Below are 24,010 nucleotides of genomic sequence, written 5' to 3'. Positions count from 1 at the left end.
CCTCATGCAGGAAGTGACTCTGACAAAAATTAAATTTACTTTAAGCTCACATGTCTAACCACAAATGGAGGTTTCCTTTCTCCCGGGAACTTGAAGCTTTTCCCATGGTTGCGTTGAGTCGGCCGATGGAGATGGAGACGTTGAGGGGAGGGTACCCGGGACTGTGTCCCTTTGGGGAGTTGGTCAGAATCTTTTTCCTTTGGCTTCTTTTTCCTGCTAGTTGCCTGGACTCTCTGTCCGTGCGATTTTGAGACAGACCTTTGCAATCTACACCTTTCTTCCTGAGAGCAGAAAGCAAACAAACAAATAACAAACAAACAAAGATTTGCTGTTCCGCTTCGTTTTGTTTTCCCAGTGTTGGGAATCAAGCCTAAGGCTTTTGGGGAGGGGGCTATACCTCCAAACAAAAATATCCTTTTGATTAAAAAACAAAGATAATTCAGTCAGGACTATAACTGACATTAGTTGAACATTTAAAAACTAAGGGGGGCTGGAGAGATGGCTCAGAGTTTAAGAGCACTGACTGTTCTTCCAAAGGTCCTGAGTTCAATTCCCAGCAACTACATGGTGACTCACAACCATCTGTAATGGGATCCGATGACCTCTTCTGCTGTGTCTGAAGACAGCTACAATATATTCATATAAATAAAATAAATAAATCTATTTAAAAAATAAAAACTAAGATAGAAGACAGCTCCAAATTTATAAAACAAACCTTTAAAGAAGGGTATTTCTCTATTAATCTACCATTTAGCTTAACATAATTAGTACGGGTAACTGTCTAAAGTCACATGTTTTAAACAATAACAGGGAGGTTTATTTGTATTAGGGAAATTTTTGAAAACAGCAGATAGATACCAACGTCCCCCAAGCACAGGCAGACTATAGATCGGGAGAAGTGTGGGAGGCACATGCATATACATGGATCCATTCGTTTCACTTAAAAGCGATCAAGCATGTCTGTGCATACAGCAATGAAAGCATTTCTAATAGCTGTTTAGAGTCAGGGTCTCACCATGTAGCCCAGACTTGCCCTTCAACCTATAAGCAAGTTTGCACCTTGGCTTCCCAAGTGCTAGGATCATAGGTATGTGTCACCCTGACTGGCTTAAAATGGTTTTAAAAATTAAAGCTAGCTGTCGTGCTGAATCAGCAAGCATCTGCATTGAAACTCCACCTTAACCCAGATCAAGGACTCTGTCAGGCTCCTTTTTATTCTCCCAGCCGTTCTGTCTGGTGTGTCTGTGATGTGGGAGATGTGTGTGTGTGTGTGTGGGGGGGTACTAATAGTCTCGTATTCTGGTTTTGACATTGTCACTTAATCATCAGCCTCCACTTGAACATCACCATTCTGAACACACGGCAAACATACACTAATGTGACGGCCTAAGCAAATGGTCTGATCACAGAAAACAAACTGAGCACAAACTACCCAGGTTATTGTATGTTCAGTTCCATTTAAATTTAGCAAGCTGACTTCAGATTAACAGTCTTTAAATTGGGGTGGGGATACAGGGGAGTGGGGTGGGCTCCTGTCATTTCTATCATAGCCCTCTTTATTATACTTACACAAATGAATCTGTTTTTACACGGGAACACGCATTCTAGGATGGCTGTCCTTGTAGAAAACTCTATTTTGGGAGCAATGCCCTAAAAATAAGGCAGCATAAAGAGAAGCAAATAAAATTACTGGAAACAATTCGCTTGCCCATCTCATCTCCACTGGAAAGCTGCCAAGAACCCAAGTGTCCTGTAGTCAGCATACTCTGAATACATTTTTTTTTTAAACAGAAAATAAATCAAAAGCTAAACTAGCAGTTCTTGGCCTGTGGGTTAAGGGGTCGCATATCAGACATTTACATAGTGATTCATAACAGTAGCAAAATTGCTGTTATGAAGGAACAATGAAATAATCTTATGGTTGGTGGTTACCATGACATGAGGAAGTTTTCTAAAGGGTCACAGCATTAGGAAAGTTGGAAACCACTGGGCTAAACACCTATATAACGTATACTCTATATTGAGCTGAGGTTTAAGTCAACGGAACAGACTCCTAACACAACCCTGTGAAGTGGGTTCTAATACAATGTTCATTTGGACGAGAGTGATCCTGGACATGGGCTAGCAGTGGCAGAGCTGGTCATTGAAGACATCTGGGTAGCAGTGTCTATGCTATTAGCTACTCTAGCTAAAAGAGGGTCTTCTTCCCTATCTGCTGGCCTTGGCAAGCTTATATATAAAGCATTTATATTCATCAGACCTATTCTTAGCTACTAGATGTCTATTTTAGTGTGGTGTTTTATCGTATCAATGACTGATGAGATTTAAAATGAGATAAAACAACAATGTATAGAAATACAGAGGGAAGAAAAAAAAGTTGGGTGGAGGTTGTGCACGCCTTTAATCCCAGCACTTGGGAGACAGAGGCAGGCGCATCTGTGACTTCAAGAGGCACCTGGGTACAGAGCAAATTCTAGGACAGCCAAGACTACACAGGGAAACCCTGTTGCTAAAAACCAAAAAGAAAAAGAAAAAAAAAAAAGAAAGGAAGAAAGAGAAAAAAAGAAAGGAAGAGAAAAACCTAATTGTTACCGAACTGAGAAGAGAGAATAGGCAGGTGAATGGTTTGCCTGCCTATACAATTCATTCACCCTCATTTCATTTTCTACAGTAGTAATAAAAACCAGAAACAGTACACTGAAAAATATCTAAGAGATGTTTACAGCTAAGAACATAAAGCCAATGCACAAGAACTCCTGCTCTGCCACCCACCAGCTCCGTGAGCCCGGGGAACATTCCTGATGTACAGCACACTCCCCTCCACTGGAGGGAGGAAACAGCTGTCCCTTCCTGGATGACAGGTGACAGAACAAGATATGCCATGTCATGAGCTCGGCATGCACCAGGCAGGAGCATCAACTGCTCCTGAAGCTTTGGCAATGGCTTTGACTTTGATTTGTGAAATGTTTCAGAAGAACTGGATCTCTCGATATATATATATATTTTACAAATTGTTGATGGAGTTTGATAAAGCCAATTACAGGAACTGATATTTTTTCATCTGCTGCATGAGGGTACTCCGATGCATTTTAAAGCCAATAAAGCACCCCATTTATCAATAACTACAAATACAACTTCTTACAGGCAGGTTAGTCTTTCTATCCATGCCCAGAGCACTCACCACATGACACTTGGGGACAAAAATAAGTGTTTCCCCTTGTCTGAAGGTGGCTTTTATTTAACTGGGAATTTGAGGAAGACAAAGTTAATCCAAGGGTTTCCTCAGGCTGGCTCTCCTGAACTTTTATTCCCTGTGACATTCTGAAGGGCATCATGCCAATAACTTGAAGCAATAAAGGCGAGCATATCATAGGAACCCTGGCTTAAGTGATACATGAAGATGACGCTGGAGAAAGAAAAAAGTCATTTCCTGACTATTTGCCAAACCTTAAAAGATAACAGGGAGGGCTTAAAGTTACAGGCATTTGGGATTCTGATTAGGACAAGGTTTGATGCCTATGTTTGGAGTATCAGTCACCAGAAGCAATTGCAGGCATTGAGGTTCTTCTGATCATAGTCTGAACAGCCCAGGGACAGAGCGGGACAGGGACATCTCACCACATGATCACAGTAGGATGCATAGTGCAGAAACGAAAAGCTTAAGTAGTAATTGTGCTTTTTATAATCCCCAAAGATGTGGCTCTTTAAGTGGATGTCATCCAAGAGCATAAAATTCCACTTAAAAAGAAGTGGTTGTTTCAAAGATAGAAATCATAGACCATAAAATCAAAATGACTGTGTTGAATTTGAGTTCGAATAAATGCCTCCAAACAGATTACCAATTGACTCTCTGCTGCCCCATGCCTGGTTCCCCAGTGATTCCAGCCTCTAACAGTTCTCATCTGATAAAGAGAACAGAATATCAACTTTGTCTAATTTGAAAATTGTTAGGAAGAGAGTGACTAAAAATGTAGGTTACCTGGAGGTGGTGGCACACATTTTTAATCCCAGGGCTTGGGAGGTGCAGGCAAGTGGATCTCTGTGAGTTTGAGGCCAGCCTGGTCTACAGAGCTAGCTCCAGAACAGCCAAGGCTACACATTCTTAAAAACTGTGGAATGTTGAAGGCATAAAACAAATGTAAGATAATATTATTGCTGTCGTTAGTCTAATTACTGATAACAGCTATGACCAAATAGATCTTCCTGTCAATCTGCAATAAATAAGAGGAACTTTCTAGGACATCATGTGATAACTGGATAGGTGAATGACACAGCTTAGTTAGATAATAAAACTATCAGCTCTTAGATCAATCGTAGACATCAGTATGGTTTGGTGTCATGATCTGGGCATCTGACCATGGGCGGAAATAGAATGGAGGAAACTAAGCAAGAAAAGCTACCTGCCCAAGGCCAACCCTGTCAGGAATGAAAGGTTCACTCTCAAAGAACTTTTCTTCCTGTAGAAGCCCCTGTGGGAGGGTCACTCACTGGAAACCAAATAGCCGTCTTCATGAGCACCTCCCTCTGCATGCCAAGGTGTGAGGATGCCAGCCTGGGCTCAGGGAACAGGAAATCTCGGGTGTTTTTTTCATAGTAGGCCAACTCTTCCCATGCTAGAACGAAAGGATAGAGGGCATGAGTAAATGTCTTCTACACCTCTTGAGTTTAAGAAAACAGATGCTCAAATGGTGTGCTAGCTAGCTTCTATCAACTTGACACAATCTATAGTCACCTCGGAGGAGGGACCCTCCATTGAGAAAATGCCTTGAGATGATGCTATGATAGGCTATACTCTCAAACTATGAGCCCAAATAAACCCTTCATTCCTGAGGTTGCTTATGTCAGAATATTTTGTCAAAGAAACAAGAAAAGCAATGAAGACAGAATATTGGTACTAGGAGTGGGAAGGTTGCTACCATAAACTTGATTATGTGATTCTTGGGGTTATAAAACTAGTTTGCAGGATAAATGTAGAAGAGTTTGGAACTTTGGACTGGAACCTCTTTGGTACTATAAGCATAGCCTATAGGACCATTCTAGTGAAAGCTTTGAAGCCAAAAGTGCTGAAAGAAAGGCAAAGAGCGGAGGCCCAACTCATGAAGTTCCAGACAGCAACAAGGCCTCGATCAGGAACTGGAAGATGACCATCCATGTAGTGATTTAAGCAAGACTCTACTTTCATTCCACACTTACCCTGAGAACTTGGGTGAATTTTAATTTAAAGGTAATAGACTAATTTTGTAGAGGAAATGTCAAGACAGGAGAAGATTCAGGTGGTTGGTGAGAAAGCACTTGCAATCCCTAAACGAATGACTGTCACTGAGGAGAAACCTCCTGCACTGCATTGGGACAACAGGCAGGGTGCCTTAAGCTCAAAAGTCCACCCCCTGGAAGATTTGTCCTATGAAGGTTCAAATGTAATTGAAGGGAGAAAGCTGGAAGTGAAAAAGGTCCCCTTCTCCTTGAAGGCACCTGGCTAGGGAAGTGCTTCCCAGGTGGTGACATTTAAGTTGACACAGCTATAGTCCAAGGGAGGCACGCTTCACCTTGAGCTGGCAATGATACTTGGAAATGTCATCTGCATGCTACTGGTTCTTGAGTCATGACAGATACAAGACTGAAGGTGTTGTGAAATCCTACTCCACACTTTTGGAGAACAGCTGAGACCAGTAAAGGTGTGACTGGATTAGAGTCCCTTGCAAGGCAGCCCTAAGAGGCCACTGTGTCAAGTTCTGAAGGTGAAGCTGTAAAATGTGAAGACTAGGTTCTAATGCAAAGCCCAAGGTGCTGGAGAGGCCAGGACTGTAAGGCATCTATCAAACCAAGGGTCATTGTGGACATGGAGTAGAATCAAATAAACAGAAAAAGTGTATGTAATACAGGTTGCCCATCTGGAGGGATGGGGCTATCTAAGCCCTGTGGAGCACAGTCAATTTCATCATGAGCCCTGATGCTGGACGTGGAGCTGCCATGCTGGTTGGTCTCTGTTTGATCATTCCTTCCCATACTCTGATCCCTCTACTTTTAAAATGGGGATGATAATTGGGGCCATCCTATGTTGGAACTGCACAGCTTGTTTTCTATTTTATAGGGAGTCATAGTTAGGAGATTGCCTTGAGTCTCAGACAGTATTTTGGACTGTTAAAGACAAAAGGAACGTTTGAAGGCAGATTGTGTTTTGCATTGTGAGATGAACTTGAGGCTTTGGAGAGAAGGGATGGGAGATTATGATTCAAAGCGACATGTTGGGGTGCATTTGGAGAGATTCTGTGGTTAAGATAGCTTCCTACTTTCCAGAGGACTCCATATTAGTTCCCGGCACTTGCGTCAGGAGTCTCACAACTGCGCACCACCCCAGCTCAAAAAGGATAGGAGCATCTTCTGGCCTTCACAGGCACCCACACATCCATAGCTTATGTTCACACAGATACATGCACATGTGTAAATTAAAATAATAAACTTTTAAAAGTGATGTGTTTGAAGGACTGGAGAGCTAGATGGCTTGGTAGTTAAGAGTGCTGGTTGTTCTGCTCTTCCAGAGGTCCTGAGTTCAATTCCCAGCAACCACATGGTGGCTCTCAACCATCTATAATGAGGTCCGATGCCCTCTTCTGTTGTACAGGTATCCCTGCAGATAAAGCACTCATAATCATATAATATACAAACAAACCTTTTTCAAGAGTGTTTGGATAGTAAGTAGACTAGAGTGGACTTGTGATGGTTAATCTCTATTGTCAAATTAACGAGATAGAATTATCTGGGAGACTGGCATCTGGGCATGCCAGAGAGGTTACTGTCTTTTTAGGTTAACTGAGTAGTAAGATTTACAGACTGTGGTTGGCACCACTCTCTGGGATAGGATCCTGGTCTATGTAAAAAGAAGAAAGTACATTGGATATAAGCACTTATTACTCTGTTTCTTGACTATAGATGCAATGTGACCAGCCAACCCTGTGACTTCCCCTCAGTGTTAGACTCTAACCTTGAATTATAAGCCCCAATGAACCATTCCTTCCTGGGTGGCTTTTGTTAGAGATTTTTATCACAGAAGAGTAACTAACATAATACTGAAATGGGAATTAGTTTAATCAATTAGAAAATCAGAAGGCTCCAAAGTGTCTTAAAATTGTCTTCCAAGTTTGATTTTTTTTTTTCAGTAACCCAAGCAGCAGTCAGTGTGGAAATGTCAGCACATGATGAGATGTGACAGTGCCTGGGTAATAAATAATGAGCATGCTCAGACTGCCTGATCTTATAGGCCACGTAAAGTGGCTGAAAGCACTCAGAATTCTCAATCAGCTGAAGGCATAGACAATGGCATCATCGGGACTTCAGTAAACACTATCCCCACTCATTAAAAAAAAAAAGACTATAAGAAAAGAAAATTCTAGTAACAATACCAGTTTGAAGGCTACCTTGCATTCCTAGCGCACATGACAGTTATCACCATGCTTCTGAATAGAGTAGCTCATTGCTTCTCCTTGAGACTGAGAGTTTAACACACCTGTCACGTAGCAAAGCAGGCATTCAAAGCTAGGTCTGCCTGAGGTCTTACTGCCTTCTAGTGACCATTACTAACTGCGGAGGAAAACTGCTCTGGACTTTCTAAAGAGAGAGTATAAAGTTTACGCCTGAGGAGATTAATAAAAAGATAGCATCAAGCTCACAGTCACATAGTGTCACACTGCTCCCTGTGTCTGTCACTTCTTCACACCTTTATAAACTGAACAACTAGAGGGGTCTTCATTTTCTGGGAGCAAAGTCACTGACTCTTAATCTTCACTGCAGTAAGCTCCACGCAGAGCTAAGCACGGCTACTGTATCCCTAACCTGATGGTCACAGCCCTACAAGTGTCTGAAGATGCTGTGAAAACTATCAAACAAGAATATACAATCTACAGCAAAACAAAGAGGTAATGGCCAGCTGGTAAAAGAACCACTCTCCGAGAACCAGCATGGTCCATATGACCCTATGCTCGACTTTATGCAAACTACATTTACTCAGTTAATACCAAAGACCACTGCTGCTGCCACATGCCATGTCCGTATAAATTAACTGATTTATCTACACAGCATCTGATGCTGAGTGAAACTGTTATTTTCGGCAATTTAAACTGAGTGCCACTACTCTCCCAGTCTGAAACTGGAGGGCTGTGAACATAACGCAAGTGCAATAAGACTCCCATCCTGCATGGAACTAACTCGTGTGTTATAAACGATATTCATGCTGTCGGCTCGACTATTCAAACAGCCATTCTTATAACCTCACAGGTGCCACAAGAAAAACACATACAATCCCAGCATTCAACAGGGTCAGACAGGAGGAGCATGGGTTCAAAGCCTGCTGAGGCTTGGCTAAAAAAATGTAACATATGTTTCAAAACATATAAAATTCTAGAAAGTAAGTCCATGTAATATCCTATGAATAGTATAGATAATTTATATAGGGGCCATCTGTGTTACCTTAACACTAGGTATATGTGCCAATACATGATATACTAAGTGTGTTTTTAAAAGTCTGAAAAAACACATAGTAAACTATCATAAGGTATCTATCAGGAATTGTTAATGAGTGGGTTCTACTTACTTTTAGTCTATATAATCATTTGTTAGTTGGAAAATTTTCAATATATAGATATTGTGTATTTTTTAATTAGTACAAAATTAAGTAATATTAAAATAAACATGACCCTATTCTATTAACATAAAATGTAACTTGCCAATTCACAGGGTTATATGTTTAACCATAAAATTGGGTCAAACAAGAAAAAAGTTATGGAAAAAAACTCAATGGCCTGGTTTTTAGCCTGTCCTTTTTTTTTTTTTTTTTTTTTTTGTTCCATTCAGTGAGCATTTCTGAATAGCAGGCAGGAGGCAGTGCTCTGGATTGTCTACCAAAACAAGTAATTTTTGAACAGATAGCCTCATACTGTTTTATTCAAGTACCTAGCTCTAGGTTCACACCATAATTTGTAGATACTGGTATCTAAGTGCCTGTTTTAGCCCTAGGTTGACACCGTAACACTAAAATTGGGTAAAGTTAGGGACACACCTAGATTCACAGACTAACACTTCCATGCCTGTGTGTTCCCATATTCATCCCACACATGCAAGGACTCATCTCTGGATTCACACTGTCGTGTCTGAACCTAGATTCAAATTAGAACATCTGTGTACATGTTTACAGCAATTATCCCCACACTCACACCACAATACTCGAGCACCTATGTATAGATTCAGACCATAATAGGCAAGTGTCTATCCCTAATTCACACTGTAATATCCAAGTGTCTGTTGCTAGAGTCACATGCAATAATTCAAGAGTTCACACTTATATTCTTAAGAGTATAGAGTTCTCATCTATTTCCAGGGCTACCTTTGCAAAAACAAAACAAAACAAAAAGCAACCAACCAAACAAACAAAAATACAAGAAGCAAATGCCTAGCTCTGCACCCCTCTCCTGGGCCCCTGGCCTACCCCAGGCATATCCAATTATGGACGGATCCACAACCTTCGTGGAAAGCCTCTACTCAATTCTTCTCCTTTAGCTGAGACATCTACCCAGCTCACCACTCTTTTCTCAGTAACTCTCAGGAAAAAAAGAAAATTCACTTGAGAAAATATCTACATGGTGCAATGAAGGAGATGCATATGTATTGATCATAACTGATTAAAGATTTGAGTAAATATAAATTTATAGCAAAGGGAAATGCTTGCATCCAAACCTCATTCTGCAAGCAATCAAAACCAATCAGGAAGCTGGGCAGTGGTGGCGCACACCTTTAATAGTAACGCTTGGGAGGCAGAGGCAGGCAAATCTCTGAGTTCAAGGCCAGCCTGGTCTACAGAGTGCGTTCCAGGACAGCCAGGGCTATATGGAGAAACCCGGTCTTAACTAAAACAAACAAACAAAAACCCAATGACCATAACCAGAAGGAAAATAAAAACAGAAACAAATCATAATATAGGAAAAATTGAAACTTTTGATGCATCATATCTAAATCTAAGGGGTCTTAATGTGATAAAACATTTCTAAACAAATTAACATACAACCCAAAAGTCATAAATTCAAATGATAATGTTCTACTTAGCCAAAACAGAAGAAACAAGCACGCTCTACTCTGCCTGCTGAGGCAGTATACCCCTGGAAATGGTTCAGTCAGAAGGAAAACTGAAGCTCTGTCCCCATTCATTCTTTCAAGATGAAAGCGTTAGTTCAGAAGTGTGTTTGTTGGCATATTACCTGGAGACACTAGCTGTACTAATTCAAACCTGGTTAGGAAGCCTAAGAAAGAAGAAAATGAGATTTTAATATTTAATTTTAATATTTCAGAGACTTAAATGTTAAATTAAAACCACCACATCTCGTTTAGACTACTGGTAATAACAGTTTAGTTGGCCCTCTGTATTCACAAGTTCCCTTAATGGAGATTCTACAATGATCTTTAAACTGCCTACAGACAGAAAACATTTAAAAAGTAATTGCATCTGTACTAACATATATATTCCTTTATCATTATTCTCTAGACAAGGCAGAACAACTACTTCATACAAAATGTACAGTATATAATATAGAGATAATCCAAATTATTTGGGACACAGAGAGAGAGAGACACATACATTCACATATAGGTTATAAACAAATTCTATATCATTTTACTTATAGTCCTTGAACACCTATGTATTTTGTATGTGCAGAGCTCCTGGAACCATCTTCTCAAGGACACCACAGAACAAGTATAATTTAAAATAAGTGCCAATAGCAACAATGAAGCAGGTTTTGATAAAGTGAGGGGGTGGAGCAAGGAAGAGTGAGCTACAACATTTGCATTTTGTGTAATATTTTGTCTCTTAAAAGTATGTCAGGGGCTGGAGAGATGGCTGTGTCAAGCAAGCACATTCCTCTTGCAGGGGATACAAGTTCTCTTCTTAGCTCCCATGTCAGGCAGCTAATAGGTGCCTATAACTCCAGACCCAGAGAATCTGATTCCCTCTCTAGCCTTTGTGGGCACCTATGCAAACACATGGCATAAGACACACATAAATAAAATTATGTATATGCACAAAGTACTATAATAGTAATATACTTCTCATTTTAAAGCTTGAAACCCAAGTGCTACTCATCAACACAAAGTTTAGCTTGCCTAAAAAGCATGCTATTTGACTCTACAAATGTGACATAAATATATATTACCATGTTCCTTGAGATTAAAATATTTTTAAAGATGCTGTCTAAAACATCGATAAAGACAAGACTAAAACATAAATCTTGGCCAGGAGGGATAGATGACTCAGCAAGATAAGGCACGTGTCACTCAAGCCCGATGATGTGAGTGAAATCCTCAGAACCCACAGAAGCAAGAGATAACCACTCCTAAAAGGAATCCTTTGACTCCTACATGTGTACCCATACTCACGGACCCCCTCCCCCCCACACACACACACAGGACAGCTAAAGCAATCCCAAGCAAAAAGCACACTACTGGGGATATCACAACGCCTGATTCAAGTCATACCACAGAGCTTCAGCAACAAAACCATGGAACCATCAGAAAGGATCATGTCAAACAGTACAGTAGAACCGAGTGTCCAGGAACCAGAATATATACTAGAGAACACAAATTATGCTGGAGAAACTAGAAAACCACTGATAGAGAATGGGGCTCTCTCCTTACCTCTTGTCTGTACAAAAAAACAAAACTAAAAACAAAAACCCAAAAAATAATTAGAAAGAGATCAAAGATCTTAACATGAGAGTGAGACTGTAAGAGGAAACACCTTAAGATATAGGGAAAGGCAAAAAGTTTCTGGAAACAACAGCTCAAGAAGTGATACCAAGAACTGACAGATGGGATTGCCTGAAATCAAGTCTTCTGCATAGCAAGGGAAATAGAAAAGAGCTAAAGAACTGAAGAGAAGTCTTCACCAGCTATATATCTGGCAAAGGATTAATATCTAGAATGGATAAAGAACTCCCAAAGCTTAATGCCAAAAAAATCAAACAACTCAATCAACAAATGGGCTAATGAGAGGATTACACAATAGTAAAAGGATAAAACCCAGATTAGCAGTCAGCACACGAGAAAGGGCAGGTGTGACAGCACACCCCTGTAACCAGCACATAAGAGCTGGAGACAGGCAAATCAGCAGTCAAGGCCATCCTCAACTACATAGTGAGTTTGAGGCCAGCCTGACCTATATTAGACCTACTCTCATAAAAATGAAAAATGTTCCAACATCTTTAGGTATAAAGAGAATACAGATTAAAACTACATAAATATTCCCTCTCACACCAGTCAAACTAGATATCAAGAAAATAACAAATGTTGGTAAAAATCTGGGAAAAGGTGGACCATCATACATTACTGGTGGGAAAGTGAATTAGTCCAGTCAATATAGAGGTTTCACATAAAACAAAACAAAACAAAAACAAAAACAAAACCCACTGTTCTTAAGCTCTCACCTTTCTTACTCTCATCTCTAGCCCTTCTCCTTTCTCTCTCCTTTCCTCCCTCTCTCCACAAGGCTATGGCCAGCCCTTCTCTTTCTTTTATCTTCTCCCTCCTCCTCCTCCTCCTCCTCCTGCTCCTCCTCCTCCTCCTCCTTCTTTCTCTCCTCTCTCTCTCCTCTCTCTTCTCTTCTCTTCTCTTCTCTTCTCTTCTCTTCTCTCTCTCTCTCTCTCTCTCTCTCTCTCTCTCTCTCTCTCTCTCTCTCTCTCTCTCTCTCTCTCTCTCTCTCCTCTCTCTCTCCCTTTCTACAATAAAACCATAGACCACCAACAACAAAACCAAAAAGGATCATCACTTTTTGGTATCTAGAACTCAAGGCAGCGCTATTCACACAGCCAAGCTAGAGAATCAGTCCAGCTGATACTCAACAGATGGAGAAAGCACATTGTACATACACAGTGGAGAGTTATTCGTACTGTCTTGGTTACTTTTCTATTGCTGTTATAAGACACCATGACCAAGGCAACTTATGAAAGAAAATGTTTAATTTGCGTCTCACAGTGGCAGAGAGTCAGAGTCCATGACCATCATGGCAGGGAGTATGGCAGCAGGCAGTCAGGCAGGCATGCAAGCCAGCAGGCACCATGCTGGAACAGTAGCTGAGAACTCACATCTTGATCGGGAGACACTGGGAACAGCATGGGCTTTTGAAACATCAAAGCCCAGCCCCAGTGACATATCAACAAAGCCATGCCACTGAATCCTTTCCAGGCGGTTTCAACTAACACAGGGACAAATATTCACTCAAATATATAAGCCTATGGTACCGTTCTTAGTCAAACCACCACACCGACATAAAGAAGAATAAATGTGAGTTATAAGCAGTAGAAAATAGGTGTAACTGTACATCACCATATTAAGTGAAAGTCAGACAAATATTAGATATTTTCTTTCACTTAAAAGTCTTGGGATTCTTTATATAGAAAACCTATAACTCTATTTTAGAGACAGACAAGCCAATTAAAAAGTAAGATGAAAATATGAATAGGCATTTCTCCAAAGCACACTCTACCGTGTTAGCGATTACAGGCATGCAAAACAATGGTATAAAAGCACTTCATGCTTGCAGGCTTCAACCAATGAAAATGAGAGAAAGAAAAGGGGTTGGCTGAAACAGGGGAAAGAACGAAACCTGCAAACACTGCTGACCAATGACTCAGCGGCTCGGGTGAGTAGTGCAGGAGGCTTACAAAGTCATTGCACATGTTGTAAGTTACTGTGACTCAGCGGTACTACTTACATGAATGTTTGTCTATGTTTCTGTGTGCTCATATATGTGTGTGTGTGTGCACATGAGTATATCCAAGAGAATTGAGAACACATTTCCATATAAAAACTTATATGGAAAACACAAATATCTATAACATTATTATTCACCATAGTCTAAAGAGCAGAAGAAGCCCACGTGTCCACTAATTGATGACTAGAAAGACAAAATGTGATAAATTCATAGAACAGAATGTTAGAGAGTGGGGTATTGGTGAATTCTATAATATAAATGAACTTTAAAACTTTATGCTAAGTGAAAGAAGCCAATCGTAGAGGACCGTATACTGTACAGTCTCCTTCATGCAGATATGCAAAATAAGCACATCTCTGCTAACTGGGCATGGTGGTACACACCTGTAACCTCAGCACTCAGGAGACAGAGAAAGGGGTTCAAGGCTAGCCTGGGCTCTGAGATAGAGAGATTGGCATTTGCATTCAATAGAACAGTAAGTGGGGCATAGGTAGTAACTGTTAACAGGTATAAAGTTTCTTTTGCGGTATTGAAAATGTTCTATCCTTTCATCTCAGCTCCAAACTTTGTCTCTGTAACTCCTTTCATGGGTGTTTTGTTCCCAATTCTAAGAAGGGGCAAAGTGTCCACACTTTGGTCTTCGTTCTTCTTGAGTTTCATGTGTTTCACAAATTGTATCTTATATCTTGGGTATTCTAAGTTTCTGGGCTAATATCCACTTATCAGTGAGTACATATGATGTGAGTTCTTTTGTGATTGGGTTACCTCACTCAGGATGATGCCCTCCAGGTCCATCCATTTGCCTAGGAATTTCATAAATTCATTCTTTTTAATAGCTGAGTAGTACTCCATTGTGTAAATGTACCAATAATCATCCTCCAAACGCTGACACCATTGCATACACTAGGAAGATTTTGCTGAAAGGACCCTGATATAGCTCTCTCTTGTGAGACTATGCCAGGACCCAGCAAACACAGAAGTGGATGCTCACAGTCAGGTATTGGATGGATCACAGGGCCCCCAATGGAGGAGCTAGAGAAAGTACCCAAGGAGCTAAAGGGATCTGCAACCCTATAGATGGAACAACAATATGAACTAACCAGTATCCCCCGGAGCTTGTGTCTCTAGCTGCATATGTATCAAAAGATGGCCTAGTCAGCCATCACTGGAAAGAGAGGCCCATTGGACTTGCAAACTTTATATGCCTCAGTACAGGGGAACGCCAGGGTCAAGAAGTGGGAGTGGGTGGGTAGGGAGTGGGGGGGGGAGGGTCTGGGGGACTTTTGGGATAGCACTGGAAATGTAAATGAGGAAAATACCTAATTAAAAAAAAGAAAATGTTCTAATCAAATGATCTACTTGATTGTTGTAACAACACCCAGTTAATGTTTATAATAACCAAGAAGAATGCCATCCAGAAAAATCATGTCTATACTACAGAATTTTGTTGCGTTGTGTTTTTAAAGACAACATCTCTTGTAGCCCAAGCTAGCCTCCAGCTTGCTAGATTATCATGGTTAATCTTGAGCTCCTGGTCCTCTTACCGTCTAAGAACTGGAGTTAAGAATCCTGTGCCACTACAAGTGGTTTCACATCTATATTAAGAAGATTGTCTGTAACAATTTAAAATGGTGGCTCAGGGGTAAAGTCACACATCTCAGGTGGTGAGATGACTCAGGGCTAAAGTCACACAGGCCCAAGGACCCGAGTTCTAGCTCAAGATCTCAAAACAGAATGAGGGAACCAACTCACCAATATTGTCCTCTGTCTCAAGCACATATTGTCCATTCACACCCATATTCATAGGCACATAATGGTAATTGTTATCTTATTTATTTATTTTAATTTAAAAATAATATTTATTATTGTTGTTATTATTATTTTATTATTATATATTAACCTTTTTAAAAGGTTAATGTGATGACATCTGCCTATAATCCCATTATCCTGACAGTGGAGGCAGGAGGAGAGAGTTCAAGGCCAGCCTCAACTACATAGCAAGATTATGTCTCTAAGAATCAACCAAGCAACATGAACAATAAATAAACCACATGAACTCAATCTCACCATAGAATTTCTCTAAACTTAAATAACGATCAAACACAAACATCACACTTCAGAAGCAGCAGAGTTCTGTACCTGTGAATTACACAGGAGTCTTTTTTCTTTTTTTTTTTTTTTCTCCTAAGTACCTACTTTCTAAAAGTTCTGCGACAGCTCCAGGATCTATTGCCTCTTCAAATACCTACAGAGAAAAACAGAGAAAAGAAAATTTCAAAGTTTTACTAAAAGGTATTTCTAGAAACCATACGTCATGTTCTTCCATGGGATTAGCATATATAAAAAATCAAGCCATGTGATATTTTAATATTCAAAAAGGAATACTTTTAAGAAGCATGTGGTAAAAGTACAACAAATGGCGGAAGCACAGATGAATTAAAATGATCAGAATGGTAAGTGCAGAGAACTTGGAGTTAGCTGAATCTATCACATGCTTAGAAATGCCATCAGTTTAACCTACTCCTCAAGCAAGCACATCTTGCATCAGCGTGGGTCTTGCATGCATAGAAACCTATTCTGCATACAGTAGGTGCTCATCAAGTGATAACTAGATGATTCTTCTGTGCATGCAATTGGTTATGCTAAACGAGAAGACAAGAGGTTTGACCCATGTGTATCACCAAAGACAAGTAGTGTTGGGAGTGACTTCTATCATCGAATGCAGGAAAAACATTACTATATTACCTTAAACATTGTCAGATCTGTGGGGTTTGTTCTTGAAATAAAAGGTTTCTGAGCCAGCGCTGAAAAAGAACGGGACCTCCTGAAAGCAAAAGGTTTTCAGCTGTTCTTCAGTAGTGCCTCCTAACCATTAAACTTCTAATTTAAATAATGTTTAAAGTTAAGCATGGTTTAATTTCTGCTTGAGGTTTTAAAGCCAGGTCTCCTTTGAGGGCAAAATTGGGCACTGTTTTGTCTACTTGTGTTTACTAAGTAAATGCAGGTAGCATTTATTTTCCTAAACTACTTCAATAATTATATCCTTCCATTTCACACTGTTACCAGTTGGATTGTGTGGCCCTGTCAAAAACTTTCAGGTTGGCATCTAACTCTAGTCTCTCAGAACATGACCTTATTTCCAAATAGGATCAATATAAGTAAATACGCTTAGTTAAACTTCGAATGAGGTCATAACACATGACTGATGCCTTTTTTAAGTGAGTATTTAAGCATACATTTTTATGTTTTTAAAGTTAAAAATAAACTAAATTCATGAGTACACTTGAGCAGGAAAAAAAACTCAGGAACCACACAGAGCTCAGAGGAGCCACTATTACAAACCAGGCATAGAGTTTTCTATTCTGGCGTGCAACCTAGAGCAAATGCAGTTACTCAGTTAAAGTGGACAGAGCCAGCATGGGACACAAACCCAGCAAGGACACCTGACATTTCTGATCAGTGAAGGGTCTGCTTTTGTTTTACAGTTCACACATATCTTCCTTTGCCTTAAAGAACTGGAGCTCCTCTGGCTAATGCCCAGAATGCTTTGAATTCCATGTGCTAGAGAGAATAAATGGTTAAATGGTACAACTGGAGTTATGATGCTATAAAACCCGTGTTTCTCAGCCTTCCTAATGTTGCGACCCATTAAAAGAGTTCCTCAGATTGTGGTGAATCCCCGGCCATACAATTATTTTCATTGCTACTCCATAACTGTAATTTTGCTGCTGTTATCCCCCACTGGTCTTAGGTGACCCCAGTGAAAGAGTCAAACTCTCCCAAGGGGTCCCAACCCACAGGTTGAGAACCACTGCTATAAACCAAAGAACTAGCTCCCACCATGCCTCAGGACGTAGCAAGGTCCCCACCAGCATTCTTTGGCATCCAGTCTCCAGGATGGTGAGACAGTAAGTAAGTTTGCTGCTTGTGGGTTACTTCTGTATGTGAGCTCTAAGAATCTAACACATCTACCTACAGGTAAGGGTTTTTCTCAAGGGTGATCGTGGGGAGCAAACACTTAGCTTAGTCTATTCAAATACAATGGCCTGTGGATTTTTATGAGGAATTTGTTTACCCACATACTCACATACTTTTAAGTTATTCAAATCTAAGCCATGCAAAGAGATGTGGGGAAGGAAAATGCTTTTGCTATGTGCCACACAAGTTTCCAGCTAAAGAATGGAACAGATCTCAAGAAACCTGGAACTAGAAGAAACTAGAAGATGAGCCTAAACAACTCAGAGGAAAAAAAAAATGGTTCCATGGTATGTTTGACTAGCAATCTCAGGCTTTCCCACTCAGCAGGAGAAGCATCTAAATTGTGAATCTCAGGCATTCTCTTTTTTAAAAACAGGTGGTCAGATTAAGTTAAGTTCCCAAGGTATTGATGGATGTATCATGCCCTGTTAGCATAATTTCATACCTATGCACCTCTTACAATTCTCTTAGAAGTCTGGTACAGGGCCAGCAACTGGTGAGTGGGGAAAGTGGTGGGGGTCATTTTCAGCACCTACTTCACACCATGTCTATCACCCACATATGGCCAGTAGGACCATCTGGGTTCTGACTATTTTCCAAGATAATATCCAATTACTTTTACCCAACCAGTTTCACGGACGTTTTCCAATGAAAAGGCTGCAGTTTTAAAAAATGCATCTTTTCTCTCATCCTTGGATTAAAAGAAATAGGTAGGTTTCTGGAAAACATCTTCCAGACTTTAGGATCGATATGTACAATCTTCCCTCCATCCCAAAAGTCCACCTTAGGGGACGCTGGGAAAAACCATTAGGCTTACTAAAGATTACTCCGATTTCAACTCCAAAGCTAAAACCAGAACCTTAGGGTGTTTTTGGTGATTGCAGAGTTTTGAATAGTCGGCAGCATACTGCAGTGGGAAGCCCTGGCCGGTGATTTTTACAATTTTTTAAATCACGATTGCACTCATTGGAATGGAATCTAGCCCTTACTACTGTTGTTATATAACACGCGCATGACTTAAGGAAACTCAGAAAATATGAACAGCTTTCTTGTTTAGTTACAGGCTTTCAATTACCAGGTGCAGCTCGTTTGGTTATAGTTTTAAGTTATTTTCCCAAGCTTACGAAAGTTTTTCTTAAGATCTGCAGTTTATTAATAGCCCCGTTCATAAACGCAATGCAACTGTCTCTAACACCTCCAAGAACATTCAGAAACGCTCTCTGCTCCAGTTAGAAAAATGCCATGGGAGTTCCAAGAATAGAAAGCATCCACCAGGGTATTTAGCACTCAATTGACAGAACTTGGCTCAGGCCTGCATAGCAAAAAGCAAGACTTCCAAACTGTGGTTTTTGCCTCAAGGCCGCTTGTACTTTTTACATTGTGTTGGGGTGGGGGGGGGGGAGATAAATGTACAAAACCACTATTCTGTATGACCATTAAACTGGCTTCAGACAGCAAAACCCACTGAGAAGTCAAAATCACCTTTACAAATCTCATGCTCTGTTGAATCACAATAGGGAACACAGGGGGAAAGCAGTCTGTCTCCAGGTACTGATTCAGAAGGTAGACTCCAAGGTACACAGCTTCTTTGTCCGGCAGGAACACTCCGGGGCAAGAGATCTTAAAAAGAAGAGGAGGGCAATCAAGGGATTGTTTTTTGTGCAGCGGGGCTGTTTATCCTAACCTCCCACAGCTCTGAAATGACGCCATCACTGCATAGTCCTTCACCTGCACTTCCCAGCTTCTCCATCCTCCCACCTCTCCTCAAGCTGGTACTCCCGGTTCCCTCCCACGTCTCCGCCAGGTGTCACAATCGTGCTCTGCGGCTCGGCTCCTCGGCCCGCCCTCCGGGATGGCAGTGCGGAAGCGGAAGAGGCTGACGGGCCGAGAAGCCTGTCTCCGGTCTGCCCGGGTCCCCGGGACCGGCCGCCCTCCGCGATGCCGAGCCCCCGGAGGACCATCGAGGGACGGCCGCTGGGCTCCTCGGGCGGAAGCAGCGTCCCGGGCAGCCCGGCCCACGGCGGCGGCGGTGGCAGCGGCGGCGGCAGGTTCGAGTTCCAATCGCTACTGAACTGCCGCGCGGGCGCGGACCCCGCCTGCGCTCGGCTGCGCGCATCCGACAGCCCGGTGCACCGGCGCGGCTCCTTCCCGCTGGCCGCCTCGGGCCCCGCACAAGCAGCCCCGGCCCCGCCACCGGAGGACGCCCGCATGAACTTGAACCCGTCCTTCCTGGGCATCGCTCTGCGCTCCCTGCTGGCCATCGACCTGTGGCTGTCCAAGAAGCTGGGGGTGTGTGCTGGGGAGAGCTCGGCCTGGGGCAGCGTGCGGCCCCTGATGAAGCTGCTGGAGATCTCAGGGCATGGCATCCCCTGGCTGCTGGGCACCCTCTACTGCCTGCTTAGGAGCGACAGCTGGGCCGGGCGCGAAGTGCTGATGAACCTGCTCTTCGCCCTGCTGTTGGACCTGCTGCTGGTGGCTGTGATTAAAGGGCTGGTCCGCAGGCGCCGACCCGCGCACAATCAAAAGGACATGTTTTTCACCCTCTCGGTGGACAAGTACTCCTTTCCCTCGGGCCACGCCACGAGGGCCGCCCTGGTGTCGCGGTTCATCCTGAACCACCTGGTACTGGCCATTCCACTGAGGGTGCTGGTGGTCCTGTGGGCTTTCGTCTTGGGTCTCTCCAGGATCATGCTCGGGCGGCACAATGTCACTGATGTGGCTTTTGGCTTTTTTCTGGGCTACATGCAGTACAGCATTGTGGATTATTGCTGGCTGTCACCCCACAATGTTCCAGTTCTTTTTGTACTGTGGAATCAACAGTGACACCATCTCATTGATTGTTGACTCCTTGAGGTCTGAAGGATTCCACACTCGAGGATTCTGACCTAAGCCAGAGCCATCCAGTTGCCCCTCTAGACAACTTTGGGAATTCTGGGATCCCACTGTCTTGACAGGTTCCTAGACCGGAGCACATGCTGGCTATTACTGAACAAGGCCATACTAGAGAAACAAAGTCTATTGTGTATTTGACAGCTATTTATCACCAAAACAACTGTAAAGAAATCAAGCTGGCTGACTATATGATTGCTATTTACTTAAAGTTGACAATGTTAACGAGTAATTCCCCTCCCCCCCCAAAAAAAACAATGTTATTACTTGTAAATTAAAATTTAAGAGCCATTAGCTAGATAAACCATGTGCTATTCCCACCCTTTACCTGCAGTAAATTTTAAACAATAATTTTAAAGTTCAAAACATTTTTTTTTCTCTCCAGTTTAACTCTCTGAACATGTTGCCATAATTGGAGCTTTCCCTTCTGATTCCTTTAAGCTCTCCCACCCTTGTGGACTTGGTAGTTAAGAAGAGGTCCCACGGAGTATTTTCCTTCCTTCTCTCCGGTACCTCTCAAACGGTCGTTAGATAGTTAACTTCCACTACTATTTAATATTATCTTTTAGCACTCATAGAACAAACCAAGATATCGAAGAAGACATATTCAAAAGGTGGGCTTGTCTAAGGTTCCCACAGAAATGTAAGTATGAGACTTCCGTTTCATTTCCTAGTCCCATGGACAAGTAGCATACCAGGGGGCAAGCAGCTGAGCTGCTGGGGAGAGGCAGGGGAACTAAGAGCTTAGAAGTAGGCAGACCGGGAAGTAGGCCATGGCCAGGGGCAGGAAATGAAGCCCTGCTGTCGGTCACCTCTACTGAATTGAGCAAATGATCCTCTATTAAGTAAAAAGTAGAAGAGCCATGTGGTTCTTTTCAGTGCGCCTGCATAGCGTTCCTGTGTGTACCCCCAAGGATAACTGTATGCTATCCGTTCCCTATCAGTCCCACTGTGCTGTGTCCAGCACATTTTAGGTAACAGGACTTAACTTGAAACTTTTCAGGAGAGCCTATTGCCCTACGTGAGCATTAGGTATACCTCTTAGATTTCCGTTTACATTGAAAGCTGTTCATTCATGGCACCTCCCCCACTCAGAAGACCAAAGATGACCAAATAATACAGTAGACTCTGATTACAGTCTGACCTAGAAAGACCGAAGAGGGGTATGTTCATGACATCTGTAAAGGCTGCTGTGTCTGGAAAGAAAGTCTTTAAATCACTGGTGAAAGTGGCATCATCAGATAATCTCAATGGCCAGTTGTTCTGGCATTTATAAATAGGAAGGACTGTGAGCTGTGGGCTATGGTCTAATGTTCAAAGATGTGGGTGGACAGGACTGTGGAAAATGGAAGTGATAAACCAGTTCTCAGTAGGAGGAAGTAGGACCTTCGAGAGTGGGAGTCTGGTACACCCATAGGAACAAGTCCTTCGATAGATAAAACAGTTATCACATTCCCACAACAACCTAAACACAGACTACCTCTTCCCTCATCAGATCTGCTAAGCTGTGAGGTTCTAAGAGGTCTGGGTGTGTTTAAATTTCTGAAGATCATTTTTCATTATAACATTCAGGCCAGACATTTGAAAGTGACTGTTTGTTCTTATAGTGTCCCCACGTGTGCTAATTAAGGGCCCACTTCTACTTTCTAGTGGCCCATTTTCACTTCTGAAATTCCATATTTTGTTTGCTGGGGCCTGAGTTTGCTGGCTTTTAAAATATAGATTGGATCAATTTACCCGACTTCATGAATAATCCTAAATTCTCTGGAATAAAAAACTGATTTCTTTGTTAATTACTTGTACGATGAGGGATGCCTTTAAAAAAAAATCAAAATAAATTAACTGGTAATGTTGAATGATATGAGGTGAAATCTTTAATTTCTGCTTTGCTGTAAGAGAGATCACTTGGCTTCTTGGGGGCTTCTTCCTTATCCTGAACACTTGAAATTGATACAGCCCAACTGAGAACTGTCAGCAAGATGGAACCAAAGCCAGGACCCTCTCATTTTTCCTTTCATTTCTACACGCTCAGTGAAACCATAGAGTTTACTGGTTACACAGCATCTCGCTGGATCTCCATGCTGTATCCTCTTAACATCCACTTCTAACTATGGCCTAAGCCCCCTTTTAACTGGGAGGCCACACTCCATGCCAGCCTTGGAGGACAGGAGAGCAAAACAAGAGGAATGGCTGACTCCTAAATGGGAACAGCAAGGTCACGGTCAGGTGCCCCTGCACCTCATTTAAGGAGGAGTTGGTGGGTTATCACAAAATGTTCATTGTTAGATTGATTACCCTGTTGAAATTAGCAATCCAAAGCTAAGGGAAGCAGCTTTGATCCCTAGATGTGAGGGGAGGGGACAATATCAAACGTGGAGCTTTAAAAATGTTATATTCTTTGATTACTTTAAAAAACAATTCTTTCACAAATGAAAATCCTGCTTTAACCTAAGTCAGGATTGTTTTAAAGAAGCCGAGGAACATGTTAGTTTGGGAAAGAAAAATGAAAGGCGGAACAGATTGAACTGAGTTTAAAGGCTAAGAGATACAAGGGAGATAAATGTGTGGTATCTTAGGGACAGAAGGACAGATCTGCCCCCCAAACAATGTGTGTGCAGTAAGCAAAGGAGAACTTGGGGTGACGCGATAGGTAGGCTCGCAGGTGTCTTACCGCCCGGATTTGGAGCTCCACCACCACTTCCATAGGCATCCTTCCCTGTGCACCGCAAAGATCCTTTGTGCTGAGCCTTGAACCAATTATTTCTTAGTTTACATCAAGGCAAGCGCTTTCCAGAAGCTTCCCTGACCCCCACCCCCTCCCCTTTGTTCCCCCATCAGTGCTCCCAGCCCAGGTCCCTCCCACCGGGACGGGTGTCTCACAAGCTTTGGAGTGTGAGCTTTCAGAAGGCTGAAGCGTCCGGTTGCCATGGACACTCAAACAACCTTCTCCTCTGGAACTCCTGGGAGGCTGAGGCGCAGGCGCACTTATGCTCTGCTGGGAACCCTACGTCTTCTCACCCTCCCTGGTGGTAGCCTGGCCCAGTGACTGTCTAAGGGCCCGGGAACCTGTCCACGGATGTTGGGAATTTTTTTGTTTTTTTTTTTCTGTCTCTCCCTGGACACACTGTGGCCCCAATTATTGTGTTCAAATGTTTAACAGTTTCCATCCCCAAAGTACAATGTGATCATAGCTCCATTGTGTAATCATTTTTAGTGGCAAACGGGCCCCAGACACTGGGATTCCTGTGACCATTTCTAGTTAACATAGTTGTCCCTTAGGGGAGGGACTCCTTGCTTATTAGATGTCTTCTTTCCTTCTTTGCCCCAGAAAGCATGTTTGCTGTCAATAAATTGAGTAGTGTGCTAACTACAAATAGGTCATTTCTAAAGAGA

At 42.1% G+C, this 24,010-nt stretch overlaps 1 protein-coding gene across 6 annotated transcripts in view; it reads right to left on the bottom strand.

Moving 5' to 3' along the window:
* Spata6l (spermatogenesis associated 6 like) overlaps window positions 1–23,542 on the bottom strand; it is a 44,507-nt gene extending 20,965 nt beyond the window's left edge. Inside the window, exons 1-8 of one of the 6 annotated variants that reach the window (XM_021152211.3) lie at window positions 23,498–23,542; window positions 23,289–23,364; window positions 19,211–19,348; window positions 15,947–15,995; window positions 10,245–10,286; window positions 4,489–4,613; window positions 1,570–1,650; window positions 51–281 (exon numbers count right to left, since the gene is read on the bottom strand). In XM_021152211.3, the coding sequence (XP_021007870.1) occupies window positions 51–281; window positions 1,570–1,650; window positions 4,489–4,613; window positions 10,245–10,286; window positions 15,947–15,995; window positions 19,211–19,348; window positions 23,289–23,327 (705 nt within the window). In that variant the 5' untranslated portion in view covers window positions 23,328–23,364; window positions 23,498–23,542. The other 5 variants (XM_021152210.3, XM_085833784.1, XM_085833785.1 and 2 more) reach the window with 5 other exon arrangements.
* Between the last annotated feature and the right edge of the window lie 468 nt (window positions 23,543–24,010).

The sequence above is a fragment of the Mus caroli genome, unplaced genomic scaffold, assembly GCF_978045245.1.
Source record: "Mus caroli unplaced genomic scaffold, Mus_caroli_1 scaffold_20, whole genome shotgun sequence".
NCBI classification, from domain to species: Eukaryota; Metazoa; Chordata; class Mammalia; order Rodentia; family Muridae; genus Mus; species Mus caroli.
The sequence above is the reverse complement of the archived record's forward strand: the minus strand, read 5'-3'. Positions and strand labels throughout refer to the sequence as shown.